The following is an 18,273-nucleotide window of genomic DNA, read 5'->3' on the forward strand; positions in this document are numbered from 1 at the left end:
ACAAAGGTCTCACATGTTGTGTGGTACGGCAAAAAAAAAAAAAGGATAAAATTTTTTTTAAGCAATTGACCCAATTATAGGGACAGGTAGGGTATAAGAAGGGCACCAGGCTCGGGAAGGCAGCTAATGAGAAAGAGGCTTCTCGGTGTGGACACCACTGTCTCAGAGCTGAGATTTTAGAAGAATTTTTAAACAGGTATAAGAACAGGGCTTCCCAGGTAGCTCAGCTGATAAAGAAACCACCTGCAATGCAGGAGACCCTGGCTCGATTCCTGGGTCAGGAAGTTCCCATGGAGAAGAGATAGGCTACCCGCTCCAGCATTCTTGGTGGACCCACACCAGCTTCCCTGGTGGCTCAAACGGTAAAGAACCTGCCTGCAATGCCGGAGATCTGGGTTCGATCCCTGGGTTGGAAAGATCCCCTGGGGAAGGGCATGGCAACCCAATCCAGTATTCTGGCCTGGAGAATCCCCATGGGCAGAGGAGCCTGGCGGGAAACAGCCCACGGGGTTCCGAAGAGTTGGACACGACGAAGCACAGCATAGCGTAAGAACGAGACGCAGATCTTGTAAATGACCCAGGGAGATATGCCTTGGAAAACGCCGGGAGCAGAGCTGAGAAAGCATCTTACCTCAGGAGGAAGGATGGGAAGGCCGCAGGCTGCACACTTGGGGGCCAATACCCTGTGGGGAGAAGCAGAGGGCAGTTGGCTCTCCCCACCTCCCGCCTGTCACCTGTCACATGAACCCCTTTATGAAGACGGGCCTGGCACACTCTTGGGACTATTGCTTTGGGCTTGTTCCCCAGTGGTAACAAGCGCACGTGGCCTCCTCACTCCACTGGGGGTGGAGACTGACCTGTCTGTTTAGCCCCCTCACGGTGCCTGGTGAAGCCTCAGGCAAACTGGGGCTGTGGAGGCCAGCCCTGAATCAGTGCCTATTGAAGTCTGGTAAGGCTGGTGCCACAGAGCTTGGCAGACTCCTCTAGCGGCCTAGCCAGGAATCCGAGTATAGGTTTTTTTGGTCCTGTTTTCCCTATAAACATAACTCTTTAACCAGTTCCTGTCCGCATCGGCATCCACTGATCCAGAGACCCGGTCTGCACCCCTCCAAACCGCTGCACGTTGGCTGCACTGTGGACAGCGGTGCAAACAGCCTGCAGACACGCCTCCTCGGGTTCCCCACCCTCCACTCTGCAGGGCTGCTGCCGGCGTGGCTGGCACGAGCGGCTCTTCCCACGCCGTCCCTCCTTACTTGTGGTAATCCCGGACACAGTAGATCTTGTTCTCTGAGTCCACGGTGAAGGGCACCCCGTCCAAACACTCATTACAGATGACACAGCGGAAGCAGCCGGGGTGGTAGGACTTCCCCAGGGCCTGCAGGATCTGGGGGTGCAAAAGCAAGAGGCCAGGACTCAGCAGGGATTATAATAGGGAAGGAAGGGAGAGACACATCAGACCAAGGGACCATATGGGAAACTGTCACCCTCAAACCAGTCCATCCTAAAGGAAATCAACCCTGAATACTCATTAGAAGGACTGATGCTGAAGCCGAAGCTCCAATACTGTGGCCACCTGATGGGAAGAACTGACTCACTGGAAAAGACCCTGATGCTGGGAAAGATTGAAGGCAAAAGGAGAAGGTGGTGGCAAAGGATGAGATGGTTAGATAGCATCCCCGATTCAATGGACATAAATTTAAGCAAACACCAGGGGATAGAGGAGGTCAGAGGAGGCTGGTGTGCTGCAGTCCATGGGGTTGAAAAGAGTAGGATACGACTTAGCAGCTGAACAACACTCTCATCCCAGTTTCACTTGGACCGAATCAAAAGATAACGACAGACTTCCCTGGCAGTCCAGTGGTTAAGACTTCACTTTCCAATGCAAGGGGTGTGGGTTCAATCCCTGGCTGGGGAGCTAAGATCCCATATGCCTTCAGGCCAGAAAACCAAAACACAAAACATAAAATGGAAGACATATTGGAACAAATTTCATAAAGACTTAAAAATGGTCCACATCAAAACAATTCTTAAAAAAAAAAAAAAAAAAAAAGATGATGAGGCAGGAAAGGCTAACCGAGTTACAGGCATAAACAGGAAAAAACCAAACAGGATCCTTCTCCAGCACTTATAAATCTCCAGGAGGGAGGGTTCTCTACCAAAAATCATGATTCTCTGTACGAAATGATGCAAAGCAAGGCCATGAAAAGACCCACCCCAGATTTGGAAAGCAGCAAATACACGGAAAATACACGGAAACTCGAAAGTTAACTCTATAAGGAAACAGCAGAGCTCAGGAAAAAACCTCTTAACTTCTCCTTCCCGGGTGCCCCTTCTAAGCAGCTTAGTCTCTGCAGCCGTTATAATCCAGAAGCCGTGACTCTTATCTCAAATCCAAGTGTAAGTAAAGTGAAAGTGAAGTCGTGTCCGACTCTTTGCGACCCCATGGACTGTAGCCTACTAGGCTCCTCTGTCCATGGGATTCTCCAGGCAAGAATACAGGAGTGGGTTGCCATTTCCTTCTCCAGGGGATCTTCCTGACCCAGGGATCAAACCCAGGTCTCCCGCATTGCAGGCAGATGCTTTACCATCTGAACCACCAGAGAAGGCTAAGTATAAGTAAAGCCTCTGTTACTGCTGCTTTTAAACACAGCCAGGAGAAAGCCCCAGGCACCTTCTTCCTCTAAGCATCATTTGATCTGGATGTGGTTGATACCTGGAACTGTTAGAGCCCATCCTGAAACCAGGACAGAGCCTAGACGTGGAAGGTGGGAGAGAAATGAACATCCTCAGTGATGGAGGTGAGTCACCAAATTAACTCTCCACCGAACTGCCTACCTACCCGCCCCCCCCCCAGCCTCTTACGTGAGATAAAACATTTTTCCTATTAAGTTCAGTGGTTCTCAAAGTTTTGCCTCTGGACCTGCAACATCAGCATCTTTTGGGAACTTAATTAAAATGCACTTTCTTGGGCCCTGCCCCAGCAATGGGTGTTTTAATATAGTGGTTCTGACACAGGTGAAAGTTTGGTAACCACCAGCTTCTCAAAGTTGAGCTGAGTTTCTGTGATTTGCAGCTCAAAGTACCTCCAATAATTCAGCAGCAGATTCGTTTCTGGGATTACCTGCACCATGACACTCCAACACAACCATGGAATCAGCGCCAGCGAGCCGGAACCAAAATGCCCGCTGGCAAGGAACCTACAAAGTAGTCATGCGCACCCCCGGGGAGGACCACACAGAAAGCCTCCCACCAGACAGAAGAAGGGGACTTGGAACTAAACAGAACCTCGGCAGAGGGTCATGAGTGGGAAAGTTGTGCTGTGTCCTGGCTCCTTCCAGCGCCCGACGCTGGCTGCAGAGGCCAACGCCAGGCCTCACAGCTTGCAGTCCAGGGGGCAGCAGGAGGACACGGTGCTAGTGCAGCTCTCCTCGAAAAGCTCAGCTTTCAAGCTTCCTCATTCCCTCTGGGATTTCATTAACCTCCCAGGCTCCTTCAACTGCCAAAGTAGGAAGAACAAGCGGCCAGGCTTCAAAGACTCCTTGGCAATCTGGACCTTGGAACGCATTTTGTCCCAGACTAACACTGTTGTGGCAGAAACAGACCCTTAAATTAATTTAACCCACACTGTGCCAGAAGGCAATGGCACCCCACTCCGATACTCTTGCCTGGAAAATCCCATGGATGGAGAAGCCTGGTAGGCTGCAGTCCATGGGGTCGCTAAGAGTCGGACACGACTGAGCAACTTCACTTTCACTTTTCACTTTCATGCATTGGAAAGGGAAATGGCAACCCACTCCAGTGCTCTTGCCTGGAGAATCCCAGGGACGGGGGAGCCTGGTGGGCTGCCGTCTGTGGGGTCGCACAGAGTCGGACACGACTGAAGCGACTTAGCAGCAGCAGCAGCAGCAGTGCCAGAAGTACGGTAGGGTAATGATGCCACTCTGCTGCATTCTGACCAGCTATAATAATTTTTTTTTTTCAGGTGGAAAATGCCCATTTCCAACCTCCAAGCCTAGAGTATTTCCCTCAATGAACAAAGATAAAGCAGAGACAGATAATTTACATCACGAGCTGGACAACTGAAGTGTAACTGAAGGAATCTTTCTCTATATTGTTGTGATTCTTAGTGGCAGTTATGAGTTCTGTTGTCAAAACTAAGTGTCACTATCAGACAGACATTGGCTGGAAGTTTTCAGGTCTGAGAGCAGACCTGTAAGAATCCAGGGGTGACTTGGCTTTATCCCACGAGGCAGAGAAGGTCTCCAAACTCAGTTCCTTCGCTTCCTGTATGCACAGGCTGCTCCTTATGCCTTTCAGCCGGCAGTGGCTTTGTAACTTTCTTTGATCGACAGAATGAGGAAGGCGGACTTCCCTGGCAGTTCAGTGGTTAAGACTCCAAGCTATCAATTCCGGGGGCACGAGTTTGATCCCTGGTCAAGGAACTAAGATCCCATGTGTCCCTCAGCATAGCCAAAAAAAAAAAAAAAAAAAAAAAGAATGAGAAAGAAATGATATTCTGAGATTTTTTTAAGTCAATGATGAAAGAAAACTGGTAGCTTCCACTTCCTCTCTCTTGTTGAAAGGAAGTCCAGGCTAGACTATTGGGTAAGATTAGTGGCCACAGGGAGAGAAGCCTGGAGGGTGAGAGGTCACCTTGTGTACCAGCTGAACACAGCTGAGTGAGTGACCCCATTCATTGCCATATGGAGCAGAAGAAGTGCCCTGCTGAGCTTTGCCCTAATTCCTCACCCATGGAATCATGATCAGTAACGATCACATAGCAATAGCTAAGGGCTTCCCAGGTGGCTCGGTGGTAAAGAATCTACCTGCCAATGCAGGGGATGTGGGTTCGATCCCCTGGGTGGGAAGATCCCCTGCAGTCGGAAATGGCAACCCACTCCAGCATCCTAGCCTGGAAAATCCCATGGACAGAGGAACCCGGCAGCCTACAGCCCACGGGGTGGCAGAGAGTCAGACATAACTTAGCAACACAGTACACACACAGCAATAGGTAAATGAAACACCCTGAGAGCCAGAGAACGCTTGGTGTATTGACAGATAAGAACAGGGCACAGGCACGCTCACAAGTTTGGACACCGTTGGCCTCATGTATGGTAGGTTTGTTGGAAGGGCTCTAAAATCAAGGGCAAGATCTGCTAGAGAAAAGGAGCCCTGTGGAGTCGGGCAGGGATCTGGGGAAGGTGGGACTGGGGCAGGCTCCACCTGCCTCCTCCAGGGGGGTGGCTGGAGGGCCGGGTTCCCAGGGAGGCCTCAGCCGCTTACGAGGACACTGCTCACGGGGCCACGCTGTGCTGTGCTGCGTCAGAGCCCAGAGTGCAGCGGGGTCTCCTCCGCTCTGGTTCTGTTTTCTACATGTCAGCATAAAACCAGCTTATGTCCATCAGAGACATGCCTACGAGTGTTCATGGCAGCTCAGGCATAAATGGCCCCGAACTGGAAACACCCACATCTCCATCTGCAGGAGAATAGATAAATAAACGGTGCTCTATCCACACAGTGAAATTCTACTTAGCGATGAGAAGAAATGAACTTACAACACGCGAAACAACATGGATGAATCTCCAAAACATTTTCTAAGTGAGAAAAGGCAGATCAAAGGAGTCTGTACTGTAAGATGCCACAGTATGGAGTTCCAGGACCAGTGAAACGAGTCTGGGCCCACAGGGGTCCGAACGGTGGGTGTCTTCATGGGAGAGGATCTTTCTGGATACGGGGAATGTTCTAGATCTTGATCTGTGTGGTGTTGACACATAGGAATAGTGGTAAAGAACCAGCCTGACAGTGCAGAAGATGCAGGAGATGGGGGTTATTAGATCCCTGGGTGGGGAAGATCCCCTGGAGAGAGAAACGGCGCCCGACTCTAGTATTCTTGCCTGGGAAAGCCCGTGGACAAAGGAGCCTGGTGGGCTACAGTCCATGGGGTTGCAAAGACACAAATGAGCGAGTAAGCACACAGACACACACACACAGTCATTCGGCTGTGCACATAAGACGTGTGCCCTCTGGGTTGTTTCTCAATAAAAACAATGGTTCAGTTCAGTTCAGTTCAGTCACTCAGTCGTGTCCGACTCTTTGCAACCCCATGAATCACAGCACGCCAGGCCTCCCTATCCATCACCAACTCCCGGAGTTCACTCAAACTCACATCCATCGAGTTGGTGATGCCATCCAGCCATCTCATCCTCTGTCATCCCCTTCTCCTCCTGCCCCCAATCCCTCCCAGCATCAGAGTCTTTTCCAATGAGTCAACTCTTCGCATTAGGTGGTCAAAGTATTGGAGTTTCAGCTTTAGCATCAGTCCTTCCAATGAACACCCAGGGCTGTTCTTTAGAATGGACTGGTTGGATCTCCTTGCAGTCCAAGGGACTCTCAAGAGTCTTCTCCAACACCACAGTTCAAAAGCATCAATTCTTCAGCGCTCAGCTTAAGAAAAAAAAATACAACTAGCAATTCCCTTTGCCAGAATAGAATTAATGGCTCAGCTTAGCGAGGGATTTAACTCTTGCAATGAAAAGAATGGGATATAATGATTCTCTCTGACCAACATATGAAAGAAATCTGACAGGGCCGATGTCCAGTGCTGGACAATTTGATCCCTAGACAGAATAAGAACCCTGTATTCATAAACCTCACAACCTGAGGAGGCCAGGAAGGAAGACCTGTCCCCACTAAGGACAAGCTCAGAGAGCCATGGCTGAGCAAGGAATGGAGTGGATAAAACCCGCTCCCTGTTCTGCTATCTCAGAGCTAACGATGGGGCCCCAACCCTTGTCTTAGGAAATGATTAAGCTGGGAAGAACATGGGGGAAAAGCAACTGTTTATCTCACTTTCTGTAGCCGATTCCAAAGCAGCTAAGATTTCTCCATGAAAACACTATCCGTTTGACATCTCACCTGGGATGCCGCAAAGATCAGAGAAAATCAGAGAGAGGCCAGCATGACATGAACAGCCCAGAGGAGGAGAGCACCCTCAGAAATGACCCTGTATGGAATGCATGGTGAAGGATGCTAATTCCAGTAAAAGCCAAATGCAGGGCTACCACAGCAAGCAAGCTGCATGGGGTCTTCTTCAAATAAACCCAGCCATAGGGATTTCCCTGGTGGTCCAATAGGTAAGACCCGCCTCCCAGTGCAGGGGACACGGGTTCGATCCCTGGTCTGGGGAAGACTCCACGTGTTACGGGACACCTAGGCCCAGGAGCCGCAGCTATTGAAGGCCGTGTACCCAGAACCCTGCTCTGAAACAAAAGAAGCCACTGCGGTGAGAAGGCCACTCACCGCAGCCGGACAGAGGCCCCACTTGCCGCACCCAGAGAGAAGCCCGCACAGAGAAGGAGACCCAGCAGAGCCGTGAATAGATGCAGAGAAACCCAGCTGTGATCACAAAGCAAGGTAGGAAACACTGCTTCCAATAATTAATTTATTTTTTTCTGCCAATGCCTCCCCCGCCCACCACATGATCAATATTACCTTGTTCACCTGACCCTACTCACCATGTCCATGATCAGATGTCCACAGAGAAAGCACCTGTCAGCGGACTGCTGGAAACCAGAGTACTGCAGAGAGAAGAGAAAAGGAAGTTCAGCCCAGGCGGGGCAGAGGGATCTAGCTACTTCCCCGCCAGCCTCGAGGATCACAAAGAACGTCTTAGAGAGACGTGTCACTCTCTACAGGAATCTCTCACGTCTCTGTGGACGACAGTGTGGTGAATTACAGAATACCCTCCGCCACAGGAGCCATTACAAACGCTGATACCGCTCATCTCTCAACAGCTGCACCCAGGCATCCATGACCAGCCAGGCTCTGCATAAGAGGCTGTGCAGAGAGCTAGCAGCCTCTAATCCAGCAGTCCTCAAGACTCATTCCCTGGCATCACCTGAGAACTTGTCAGAGTGCAAATTCTTAGGCTCCATCCCTAACCTACTGAATTGGACAATTGGAAACTAGGGGCAGGGGATGAAGGGCAATGGCAATCTGGGTCTTTGCAAGCCCTCCAGGGAATTCTGATGCATGCTCAAGTTTGCCCTAAATTTGCAAAACAATTCTGCAAGGTATATATTACACTGTTTCTCAAATGGAGACAAAGCAAAGCTCAGAGAGGTAAAGTCACTTTCTCACGGTCACATAGCCTATCGGGGGTGAGGATGGGATTCAAATTCAAGTCTGGGTCTGGTTAAAAAGCCAGCGCCTTGATGGAAGCATACGTACTACCACAGGTAAAATAGATAGCCAATGGAAATTTGCTGTATGACTCAGGGAACTCAAACTGGGGTTCTGTAACAACTTAGAGGGGTGGGAAAGGGTGGGAGGTGGGAGGGAGGTTCAAGAGAGAGGGGACATATGTACACCTATAACTAATTCATGTTGACGTATGGCAGAAATCAAACCAATATTGTAAAGCAATTATCCATCAATTAAAAATAAATAATTTTTTTAAAAAGCCAATGCCTTTCACAATCAGCTTCAAAGAAACTGGATAAATATGATTTACCTTATCTTGCCAAAACACATATACACACACACACACAGAGCTGGAATCTGGAAAAAAATGAGGAACTCACCTCAAAAAACAGACTAAATATTACACACTGGAGGATACTAGAAGCTTAGATATTGCAAATACAATTTAACAAGGGACAGGTAATAGAAAGGAAGGAAAAGAAAAGGGAAATTTTCTGGAGCCCGACACCACACAGTGCAGGGGTTTGCTGCCCGGCACTTCCTGATTCTGGGGGTAAGAGTTCTCTATTTTTTAACTTTATTTATTTCTACTTTTGGCTGTGCTGGGTCTTCCTTTCCGCGTGTGGGCCTTCTCTCGCTGCAGCAAGCGGTGCTGCCCGGCCCTTCCTGATTCTAGGGGTAAGAGTTCTCTATTTTTTAACTTTATTTATTTCTACTTTTGGCTGTGCTGGGTCTTCCTTTCCGCGGTGGGCTTTCTCTCACTGCAGCAAGCGGGGGCTCCTCTCCAGCTGTGTTGCATGGGCTTCTCATTGCGGTGACTTCTCTTGCTGTGAAGCATGGGCTCTAGGCACATGGGCGTCAGCAGTTGAGGCGCAAGGGCTTAGCAGTTGTAGCTCCCAGGCCCCAGAGCACTGGCTTGGCTGTGGTGCACAGGCTGATCTGCCCTGTGGCATGTGGGATCCTCCAGGACCAGAGAAGGTCTTTATTTCTGCTTGAGATCCAGCCTTGCTCTGCCACCCGGTGGTCCCATGGTTTCTGTGGGGCTGGCCCCCCACGCTAGGTTCCGAGGCGAGGACCTGGTCAATCAGAGCCTTGCATGCCTCCAGCACCCATCACTTTGCCCAGGCATGGGCAGATGACCCACCCAGAGCCCATGAGACTCTAGGAGGAGGACAGGCACTCAGCCCAGCAGATTTGAAGCTGGGAGACAGTCAACTCTGGTATGGCACCACCATCTGACTATCACATACACAGCACCAGTGACTAAAGTGAACACGTGGGAGGAAATGACCCCCCCACCCCCGAGGGCATGCAGGAATGTTTCCTTGGGTTTGCCTGCCCGTTACTGGCAAACATGAGTCATCATGAGTCAACCCACACGTCCATGAAGAAGCCGGTCATCCTACTGACCGGGCATGGCTCCTTGCCTGGCGCTGTGTTAGGGTCTAAAGATGAGAAGGTGAAACACCGTGTTCCTCCCTCCCTAGGAACTTTCAGTCAAGTCAGGGGAGACTTGTAAATGGACAGGCAGTGCGCTAACCGCTGGCTAGAAAAGGCCAAGGGCAGCAGTACAGAGGAGGAGACCCACTTTGAGGCCAGGGAACATGCAGGCTGTCAGAGGATCTGGGCAAACAAAGAGGGAAGGCATTCCAGGCAGCAGACACAGCGCAGGCTCCAGCACACAGGGTGGGACATGGGCTGCAGAGAACCACTAGCCCCAGAGTGAGTAAGACGAAAGGCTGCAAGGGAGGCTGCCCGGAGAGCAGGGAGCCTCCGCGCATGAGCCGAACCCTGGTGCCCAGCCTGGGTGACGAGGCCACGCAGCAGGGTGCAGGCAGCGGGGCCACAGGGGCCCGAGGGCGACGCGGTGGCACCGGTGCCTGGCCGCGCTCTAGGAGGGAGAGGAAGGAGGCGGGGTGCAGGAGGAACCTAGGGCCCTGGTCTCAGAGACGAGGTCCCAGGCAAGGCGGTTTTTTGGCTTCAAGTGACTCTCAAGGGAGTGGGAGGGCTGGGGGCCCAACCCTGGGCCTGCCCAGTGGGCAGGGAGACCATGAGCAGCTGGCCTCAGAGGTGCCCACAGGGCTGGAGTTCAGCTCTGGGACAAACTGGCGCATGGATGGACTTTTCAGCGATGGGAGAGGCAGAATGAGACATAAGGGGGGCGTGGACCCCAGAGAGAGAGCTGGGTGCAGGGCTTCCCAGGGGGCTTGATGGTAAGGAGCCTCCTTGCCCATGTAGGAGGTGCGGATTCCATCCCTGATCCAGGAAGACCCCACATGCTGCGGGGCAGCTAAGCCTGGGGGCCACAACTACTGAAGCCCGCATTCCGAGAGCCTGCGCTCCTCAACAAGAGAAGCCAGCACAATGAGAAGCAGGGAAGACCCAGTGCAGCCATAAATAAATAAAATAAAATAAAATAAAGAGCTGGGTGAGATGGGCAAGGCACAGGAAGTCAGGCTGAGTGACCGTGAAGTCCCTGAAAAGCACAGGCTTGTCATTTGCCCGGAAACGTGGGCCACTCGCCTGCTGCTGCAAAAGAAACGACTGCACCCCTTTTTCCAGCGACGCGGCCTCCAGGGGGCGCTGGGGGGCCACAGAGTTAAACCACCTTCTGCCAGGCCTGCTTGGGTGACAGACTCACCAGGAAGTCTTCCTCGCAGAATACTTTGCCGTTGACGAAATAAAAGGCTTTTCCTCTCAGCTTCCGGCCTACGGAGAAAGCACAAAGGCAGGGTGAGAAGAAAATGTTCACGGGCGCTGGAAAAGGAGGCAAGAAGGGCGAAATCTTGTAAAGCAGAAATAACCAAGCAGAGAACAATGCCAACTATTAGCAACAGTTTCTGGGAAGGTGACGTGGCCCTTGGTAACAGGCAGACTCGGGCCAGAAGACAGGGCCTCTGATACGGTGCCACCTGGCAGGCTGACTGGGGAATCCTCCTGTACCTACTCCTGCCACCTCCTCTCTGCTGAGAAAGAAGCCGCTGGGACTCTGGGTGAGAAGACGGCAGCGGCCGCGTGCGGGGGGAGCAGGCGACAGTCTCCTGTGACGCTGCCGTTTCCCACAGGACTGGGGACCCTCGCCTCTGAGATGTTCTCCAGGGCATGCTGGAGACAACCGGTCAGGAAAGTCCTAGAAACTGGTCAGCTCTTATTTTGCTTACTTTCACGTCTTTTCTCATCTGAACGACAGAAAACACACGCTGAAAAGATGACGAATGTTCCTGTTTTCTCTTGATCTCAATGGGGTGGGCGGGAGTGGGAAAAATTCAAGATACCCTGACTGCTCAGATGTAACTTTAGTTTCCAGAGAGCTAGGATGCTGACAAGAAGTGTACTATTTATCAACTCTTTAGATCCCTTGTGGAAAAACAAACAAACAAACAAACACCTGTTCAAGGTAAGTGGGAACATCTTGGTGGGGGACCTTGAAGCAGCAACCCCAGGTCTAAGAATATTTCCAGGGCCACGCACAGAACATACCCAACAGACTCCATGGAAGCTTCAGAAACTGAATAATTTCCAAACACTAGTGAATCAAGGCCCTTAGGCCTAGTTCACCTGAAAGCAAAATCACCAATGTCAAAAACACTAACAGTGCTCGAGACACACAGAGATCCCCCCGTACACAATGGGTGTCCTCGCCTGTGACACCCCAGAGCAGGCAAACAGTACAAGGTAACTGGGGAGACGGTGCTAATGAGGACTCGTCAGAGCTCAGAGAGGACTCTGAAAGCATCAACGCAGGGGAAACACCACGAAAGGGGAAATAAATCCAACTACCAAAGCAAACCTCCAGATACACTAAAGACCTCAGACTTTCTGTGAAACACAAAAGTTACTGTGTTAGAAAATACAGGCGACTGTCTTTGACTTTGGCAAGGTAAGGATTTCCATCCAGTGACCTTCCACTAGTAATGGGCTTCCCTAGTAGCTCATTTGGTAAAGAATCTGCCTGCAATGCAGGAGACCTCAGTTCGATTCCTGGCTTGGGAAGATCCCCTGAAGAAGGGATAGGCTACCCATTCCAATGTTCTTGGGCTTCTCTGCTGGCTCAGCTGGTAAATAATCCACCTGCAATGTGGGAGACCTGGGTTTGATCCCTGGGTTGGGAAGATCCCCTGGAGAAGGGAACGGCTACTCCACTCAAGTATTCTGGCCTGGAGAATCCCATGGACTGTATACTCCATGGGGTCGCAGAGAGTCGGACACAAGTGAACGACTTTCACTTTCATAGTAAGCTCCTCAGGATGGCCCTGACCCTCTCCTGGCCTCATCAGACCCTTTGTGTGCTGTTAGCTGCTGCCAGATTCACTGTTATCTCACTGTCGCCCAAACCCTCTGATTGGTTCCTGTAGAACAGTTTAATGCTTGGAGCATGTGCTACATTCCCTCAGGATATAACTGTAATTTTAACTCAGCCTTGGGCTAAGCGGGCTCGGTAATCATCTCAGTTCAGTTCAGTTCAGTTCAGTCGCTCAGTCGTGTTCAACTCTTTTCAACCCCATGGACTGCAGCACACCAGGCCTCCCTGTCCAACACCAACTCCCAGAGTCCACCCAAACCCATGTCCATTGAGTCGGTGATGCATCCAACCATCTCATCCTCTGTCGTCCCCTTCTCCTCTGGCCCTCAATCTTTCCCAGCATCAGGGTCTTTTCAAATGAGTCAGCTCTTCGCATCAAGTGGCCAAGGTATTGGAGTTTCAGCTTCAACATCAGTCCTTCCAATGAACACCCAGGACTGATCTCCTTCAGGATGGACTGGTTGGACCTCCTTGCAGTCCAAGGGACTCTCAAGAGTCTTCAACACCACAGTTCAAAAGCATCAATTATTCAGGGCTCAGCTTTCTTTATAGTCCAACTCCCACATCCATACATGACCACTGGAAAAACCATAGCCTTGACTAGACGGACCTTTGTTGGCAAAGTAATGTCTCTGCTTTTTAATAGGCTGTCTAAGTTGATCATAACTTTCCTTCCAAGGAGTAAGCATCTTTTAATTTCATGGCTGCAATCACCATCTACAGTGATTTTCGAGCCCAGAAAGATAGTCAGCCAATGTGTCCACTGTTTCCCTATCTATTTGCCATGAAGTGATGGGACTGGATGCTATGATCTTAGTTTTCTGAATGTTGAACTTTAAGCCAACTTTTTCACTCTCCTCTTGCACTTTCATCAAGAGGCTCCTTAGCTCCTCTTCACTTTCTGCCGTAAGGGTGGTGTCATCTGCATATCTGAGGTTATTGATATTTCTCCTGGCAATCTTGATTTGTGCTTCTTCCAGTCCAGCGTTTCTCAGGATGTACTCTGCATATAAGTTAAATAAGCAGGGTGACAATATACAGCCTTGATGTACTCCTTTTCCTATTTGGAACCAGTCTGTTGTTCCATGTCCAGTTCGAACTGTTGCTTCCTGACCTGCATATAGGTTTCTCAAGAGGCAGATCAGGTGGTCTGGTATTCCCATCTCTTTCAGAATTTTCCACAGTTTATTGTGATCCACACAGTCAAAGGCTTTGGCGTAGTCAAGAAAGCAGAAATACATGTTTTTCTGGAACTCTCTTGCTTTTTTGATGATCCAGCGGATGTTGGCAATTTGATCTCTGGTTCCTCTGCCTTTTCTAAAACCAGCTTGACCATCTGGAAGTTCACGGTTCACGTATTGCTGAAGCCTGGGTTGGAGAATTTTGAGCATTACTTTACTAGCGTGTGCGATGAGTGCAATTGTGTGGTAGTTTGAGCATTCTTTGGCATTGCCTTTCTTTGGGATTGGAATGAAAACTGACCTTTTCCAGTTCTGTGGTAATCATCTAACTGAAGGCAATAAATTGAATAGAAGGAAAGCAAGTCAGGGATGAGAAGACGGCTACAACGCAGCATTAGTATCTAAAACGCATAAAGAACATCAATAATCCTTAGAAAAAGACAAGTATGTGTGTGTTTGTATACCTAGATAGGGATAAACACGCAAAAATAAATGTATGCTCATACATACATGTAAACCGAATGTCAACCGTCACCTCTGAGTAAAGGCAATGGTGATTTTTGTTAGTTTTCTCCCCCCCTGTAATCACTGCGTATATCACTTTTATTGCCTGAACAACAAACTTTAATGGACTGAGAGAGTGTGAAGGGCAATGGAGCGTATGTTAGAAGTCCTTAGGTCTCCAAACTTTCCTTCTGTCCTCCCCTCAGAGTTGTTCTAGGAGGTTCTCATTATAGAACCTTCAGAAGCACTTCCCAACTAAGTGAAGTCGCTCAGTCGTGTCCGACTCTTTGCGACCCCGTGGACTGTAGCCTTCCAGGCTCCTCTGTCCAGGCAATAGACTGGAGTGGATTGCCATTTCCTTCTCCAGGGGATCTTCCCAACCCAGGGACTGAACCCGGATCTCTCGCACTGTAGACAGACACTTTACCATCTGAGCCACCAGGGAAGTCCTTCCCAACGAAACTAGACTAAAAAGAACAAGTACCCACAGCTCAATGATTTCAGGGTCCCTGTAACAGAGCCCTCTGACATCCACAGAAGTTTAATTTAATGATGCTACTGACTTACTATTCTCCTCCTCCATAAAAAGATTCCGGAGGACTCAGAGTTTCAGAAAGGAAAGTGAGAGCTAACAAGAGTATCTTTTCCACCTTGTGCCCCGACCAGGCTCAGGGTGAGCACTAATGTGCGGCTTCCCTACAGCCAAGGCGACAAGCACTCAAAGAGCCCACCGTTAAGAGGAGCTGCCCAGACATTCAGGAGAACAGTCCCCCGCCACACACACCATCTGGCTGCAAGTCTGCGGCGCGCCCTTGCTCTGCTCTGGGGTGTCCCAACCAGGACGAACCGGTGCGGACGACAGCCAAGGAAGCGAGGCTGCAGCTGCTAGGGGAGGCCACTAGAGGGAGCCAGGAGGTGGCCTGGAAACGCACAGGACTTCCCAGAGAGGGAGAAAGCTTCTGAGCCAAGGCGTGGCAAACACCCAGCTCTTCTCTTGGAATGGGATCCGGGACGTTCTAAGGAATCTCGGCAGGAATTAGCTTTTTGATTTAATAGAGGGCAGATCACCTCTCTTCCAAAAATCACAGAGGAAAAGGATCACACATGCCAAACTCAAACCCTGTAGCATTCTAAGAAAGATAAATGAAAGCTTTTTCACATATGATAACAAAGATTTTTTAAAAGTCACATTTGTTTGTGATGGCCATCACTGCATATTTCTGTAAGCTACAGAGAAGACTGGTAAAATGATAAGCTCACCCTGGAGAGGAAACTCTTGAATTATTTATCTCTGACTCAGTGGGGCTGTCTGGGATTTAGCTTAGGGAATGAATCAGAAATATGAATAAATGTTTACTTGGATCCAAACTGGCAGCCTTAGAGGAAATGATCACATAAAGCAGAGTACATTTAAATGTAACATGTAGCCATTTAAAATACCCTTCAAATAAGTGTTTCAGTGGTATGAGAAAATGCTTTACTAGAGGAGAATATTCAAATTACGTTAGTAAGGGAAAAACGCAAGCTAGATACCTGCCCGTGCATTTACAGCACAATTCCATTTTGGTAACCTATACCCACACACACACCACTGATGTTAAAAAAAAAAGAAAAAGGAAGACTGCATACTGAAACAAATAGGTTTTAGCACTGGTTGATAGTACTACAGGAAAATTTCACTTTCTATTTTATATTTTTCTTTCCAAAACTTATCTAATATTATATAGCACTGACAGGCTTATTCAAAGGAAATTTCACTTACCACTTTATGCTTTTCAATATTTACAAAATTTTTCCATTATTAAATACAGTAGAAGATGGTATGAGAAATTTCACCTTCTGCTTCACACATTTTAAATTTTTCTAGAATCATGTATTCATAATCTGAGAAACAATACTGTCTTCTTAATTTTCAAATAAAACTCATGTAATAATGTGAAAAGTTAAAAAAAAAAAAGGAAGATTCAATTACGTAATGAAGAAATCTAAAGAAAAAAGACTGGAAAGGAAATCTGTCCAAGAATGACAGTGTCTCTCGGTAGACATACATGGTATCTGAATGACTGTGGAGGGTGAGGCAGGAGGTCACTAGTGGTTTGCTTCTTTATACCCTCCTAAACCTCCCCAAACTTAATAATGAGCAGGTGTCAGTTTGATGATCATTCTAAAATGTGCCCAACTGGCCAGACAAATCCTCTCCCTGCCCGTCCCAGAGCTGAGGAGTCCCATGTCCAGACGCCAGAGGCGGGGGCAGCAGGCAAAGGCTGCATCTCTATTTCCTTTATTACCAAAAATATATAAAGAAACAAGGACTTCCCCCACAGACCCAAGAAGGTGGGGCCTTCCTCTGCTTTGAAGGACTCAAACTCTAGTTTTCACGAAAGTTTTAAAAGATCCACTCCCCCCACAACCCCGAGTTTAGAAACTGACTTCCACACCCATAGTTAGTTTGCATTTTGTCAAAGTGAGAGAAAGCAACTAACATCTGTTGATGGCCTCCTGTTGTTTCAAGCACCGTATTTAGAAGTTTCATACGCTAAAAAAAGTTTTTAAAGTGTCTGAATACACTGCCACACACGTTATTACATCATTAGCCCCCTGCTGTTCCCACCTTCCACGTTCCTTTCAGAGACATTCCACAAACCACTCCCTGCCTCCTACTCCAGGATGCACTCAGCGGGGAAAGAATTCACCAAAGAATCAGGCAGAAACAGGACCCATCACGTGTCGACATCACGGAGCCGTGTGGGGACGCAGGAACTGGGGATCACTGGACACGACAGCCAGGGATATGCGGCCGGCAGTCTGGGCTTCCTCTTCTCTTTCATAAAGACGCCATGTGTTGTTGTCAACTCGCTCTGGCGTGTCTGACTCTTTGCGACCCCATGGACTGCAGCCCACCAGGCTCCTCTGTCCGTGGGATTTCCCAGGAAAGACTACTGGAGTGGGTTGCCACTTCCTCCTCCAGGGCATCTTCCCGACCCAGGGACTGAACCCAGGTCTCTTGCCTTGCAGGTAGATTCTTTACCATCTGGGCCACCAGGGTACTTACAGGTCAAACAGTATCATTTCCACTTCATACATTAGGAAGGCTCAGCGAGGCTCGCCCAGGTAATGAATGGGCAGGTTGGAAGCCAGGCTGTCTGATGCTGACGTGTGCGCTTGTTCCATTGTACCATGAGCCCACCTGCACAGTTTAACACTTGCTGAGTACACACCGCCATGTGGAATCCAGTCTCTCTCTCCCTACTAGGGAATGGGGAAGGGCGTTTCCATTTTTTAAAGTTCTTTCTATGTACTGGGCATTTTACCTACCCTGTATCCCTTTAACTGTCTTGACAATTCTGTAAAAATCCCTTGTGATGGCACCCATGTGGGATATAACTTGACCAGTGACAACCCCCATCTTCTACCCTAGGCATACTGAAGGAAGGTAAGGCCACGCAGAAAACAGCAAGCAAACTCATCTTGAAAAGCAGGGAGGCAGAAATAAGGTATTCTCTAAGCTGAATCACTCTAGATCTAGCCAATGAAACAGACACCGATGAACTGGGAAATTCCTGGAATCACAGCCGCTGTCCTTAAAGTTCCAGGCAAGTGCAGGACCCAGAACCATCCTCACTGACAAATAAGCTAGAGCAGCTGAGCACCACCAGGTGGCGCCAGACCACAGCCAAGATGGGACAGGCAGGAACCACACAGCAGGGCTGAGAACTCCAGGCTGGTGGGCGTTGGAGGTTAGCTGGGGTCATCTCATTAAACTCGGCAATAACGTGACCCCAGACTTTAAGCAGTTTAACTCCACTTATGGCACTGTATGCAGTTTCACTGAGTCTTCATGCTGCAGATGAGGAAACAAAAAGCTAAAGGGGTCAAGAAAATTTGGCTGTCTGGCCAAGGCCAAGTACAAGGGCTGGGGTTTGAACCCAGGCCTCACAAGAAACCCACTCCAGGATTCTTGCCTGGGAAATTCCATGGCCAGAGGAGCCTGGGGGGCTACAGTCCATGGGGTCGCAAAGAGTTGGACACAACTGAGGGACTACACAACTCACTGGTGCCAGGTGAACACTCTTTCCATCGCAC

At 49.3% G+C, this 18,273-nt stretch overlaps 1 protein-coding gene across 1 annotated transcript in view; it reads right to left on the minus strand.

Moving 5' to 3' along the window:
- The window catches only part of LIMD1 (LIM domain containing 1), a 72,091-nt gene that overhangs the window by 6,758 nt on the left and 47,060 nt on the right, over positions 1–18,273 (minus strand). Inside the window, exons 3-6 of the mRNA XM_004018519.6 lie at positions 10,844–10,911; positions 7,515–7,577; positions 1,254–1,384; positions 632–683 (exon numbers count right to left, since the gene is read on the minus strand). Coding sequence (XP_004018568.3) covers positions 632–683; positions 1,254–1,384; positions 7,515–7,577; positions 10,844–10,911 — 314 coding nt within the window. The remainder of the gene's footprint in view (positions 1–631; positions 684–1,253; positions 1,385–7,514; positions 7,578–10,843; positions 10,912–18,273) is intronic.

The sequence above is a fragment of the Ovis aries genome, chromosome 19 (genome assembly GCF_016772045.2).
Source record: "Ovis aries strain OAR_USU_Benz2616 breed Rambouillet chromosome 19, ARS-UI_Ramb_v3.0, whole genome shotgun sequence".
NCBI classification, from domain to species: domain Eukaryota; kingdom Metazoa; phylum Chordata; class Mammalia; order Artiodactyla; family Bovidae; genus Ovis; species Ovis aries.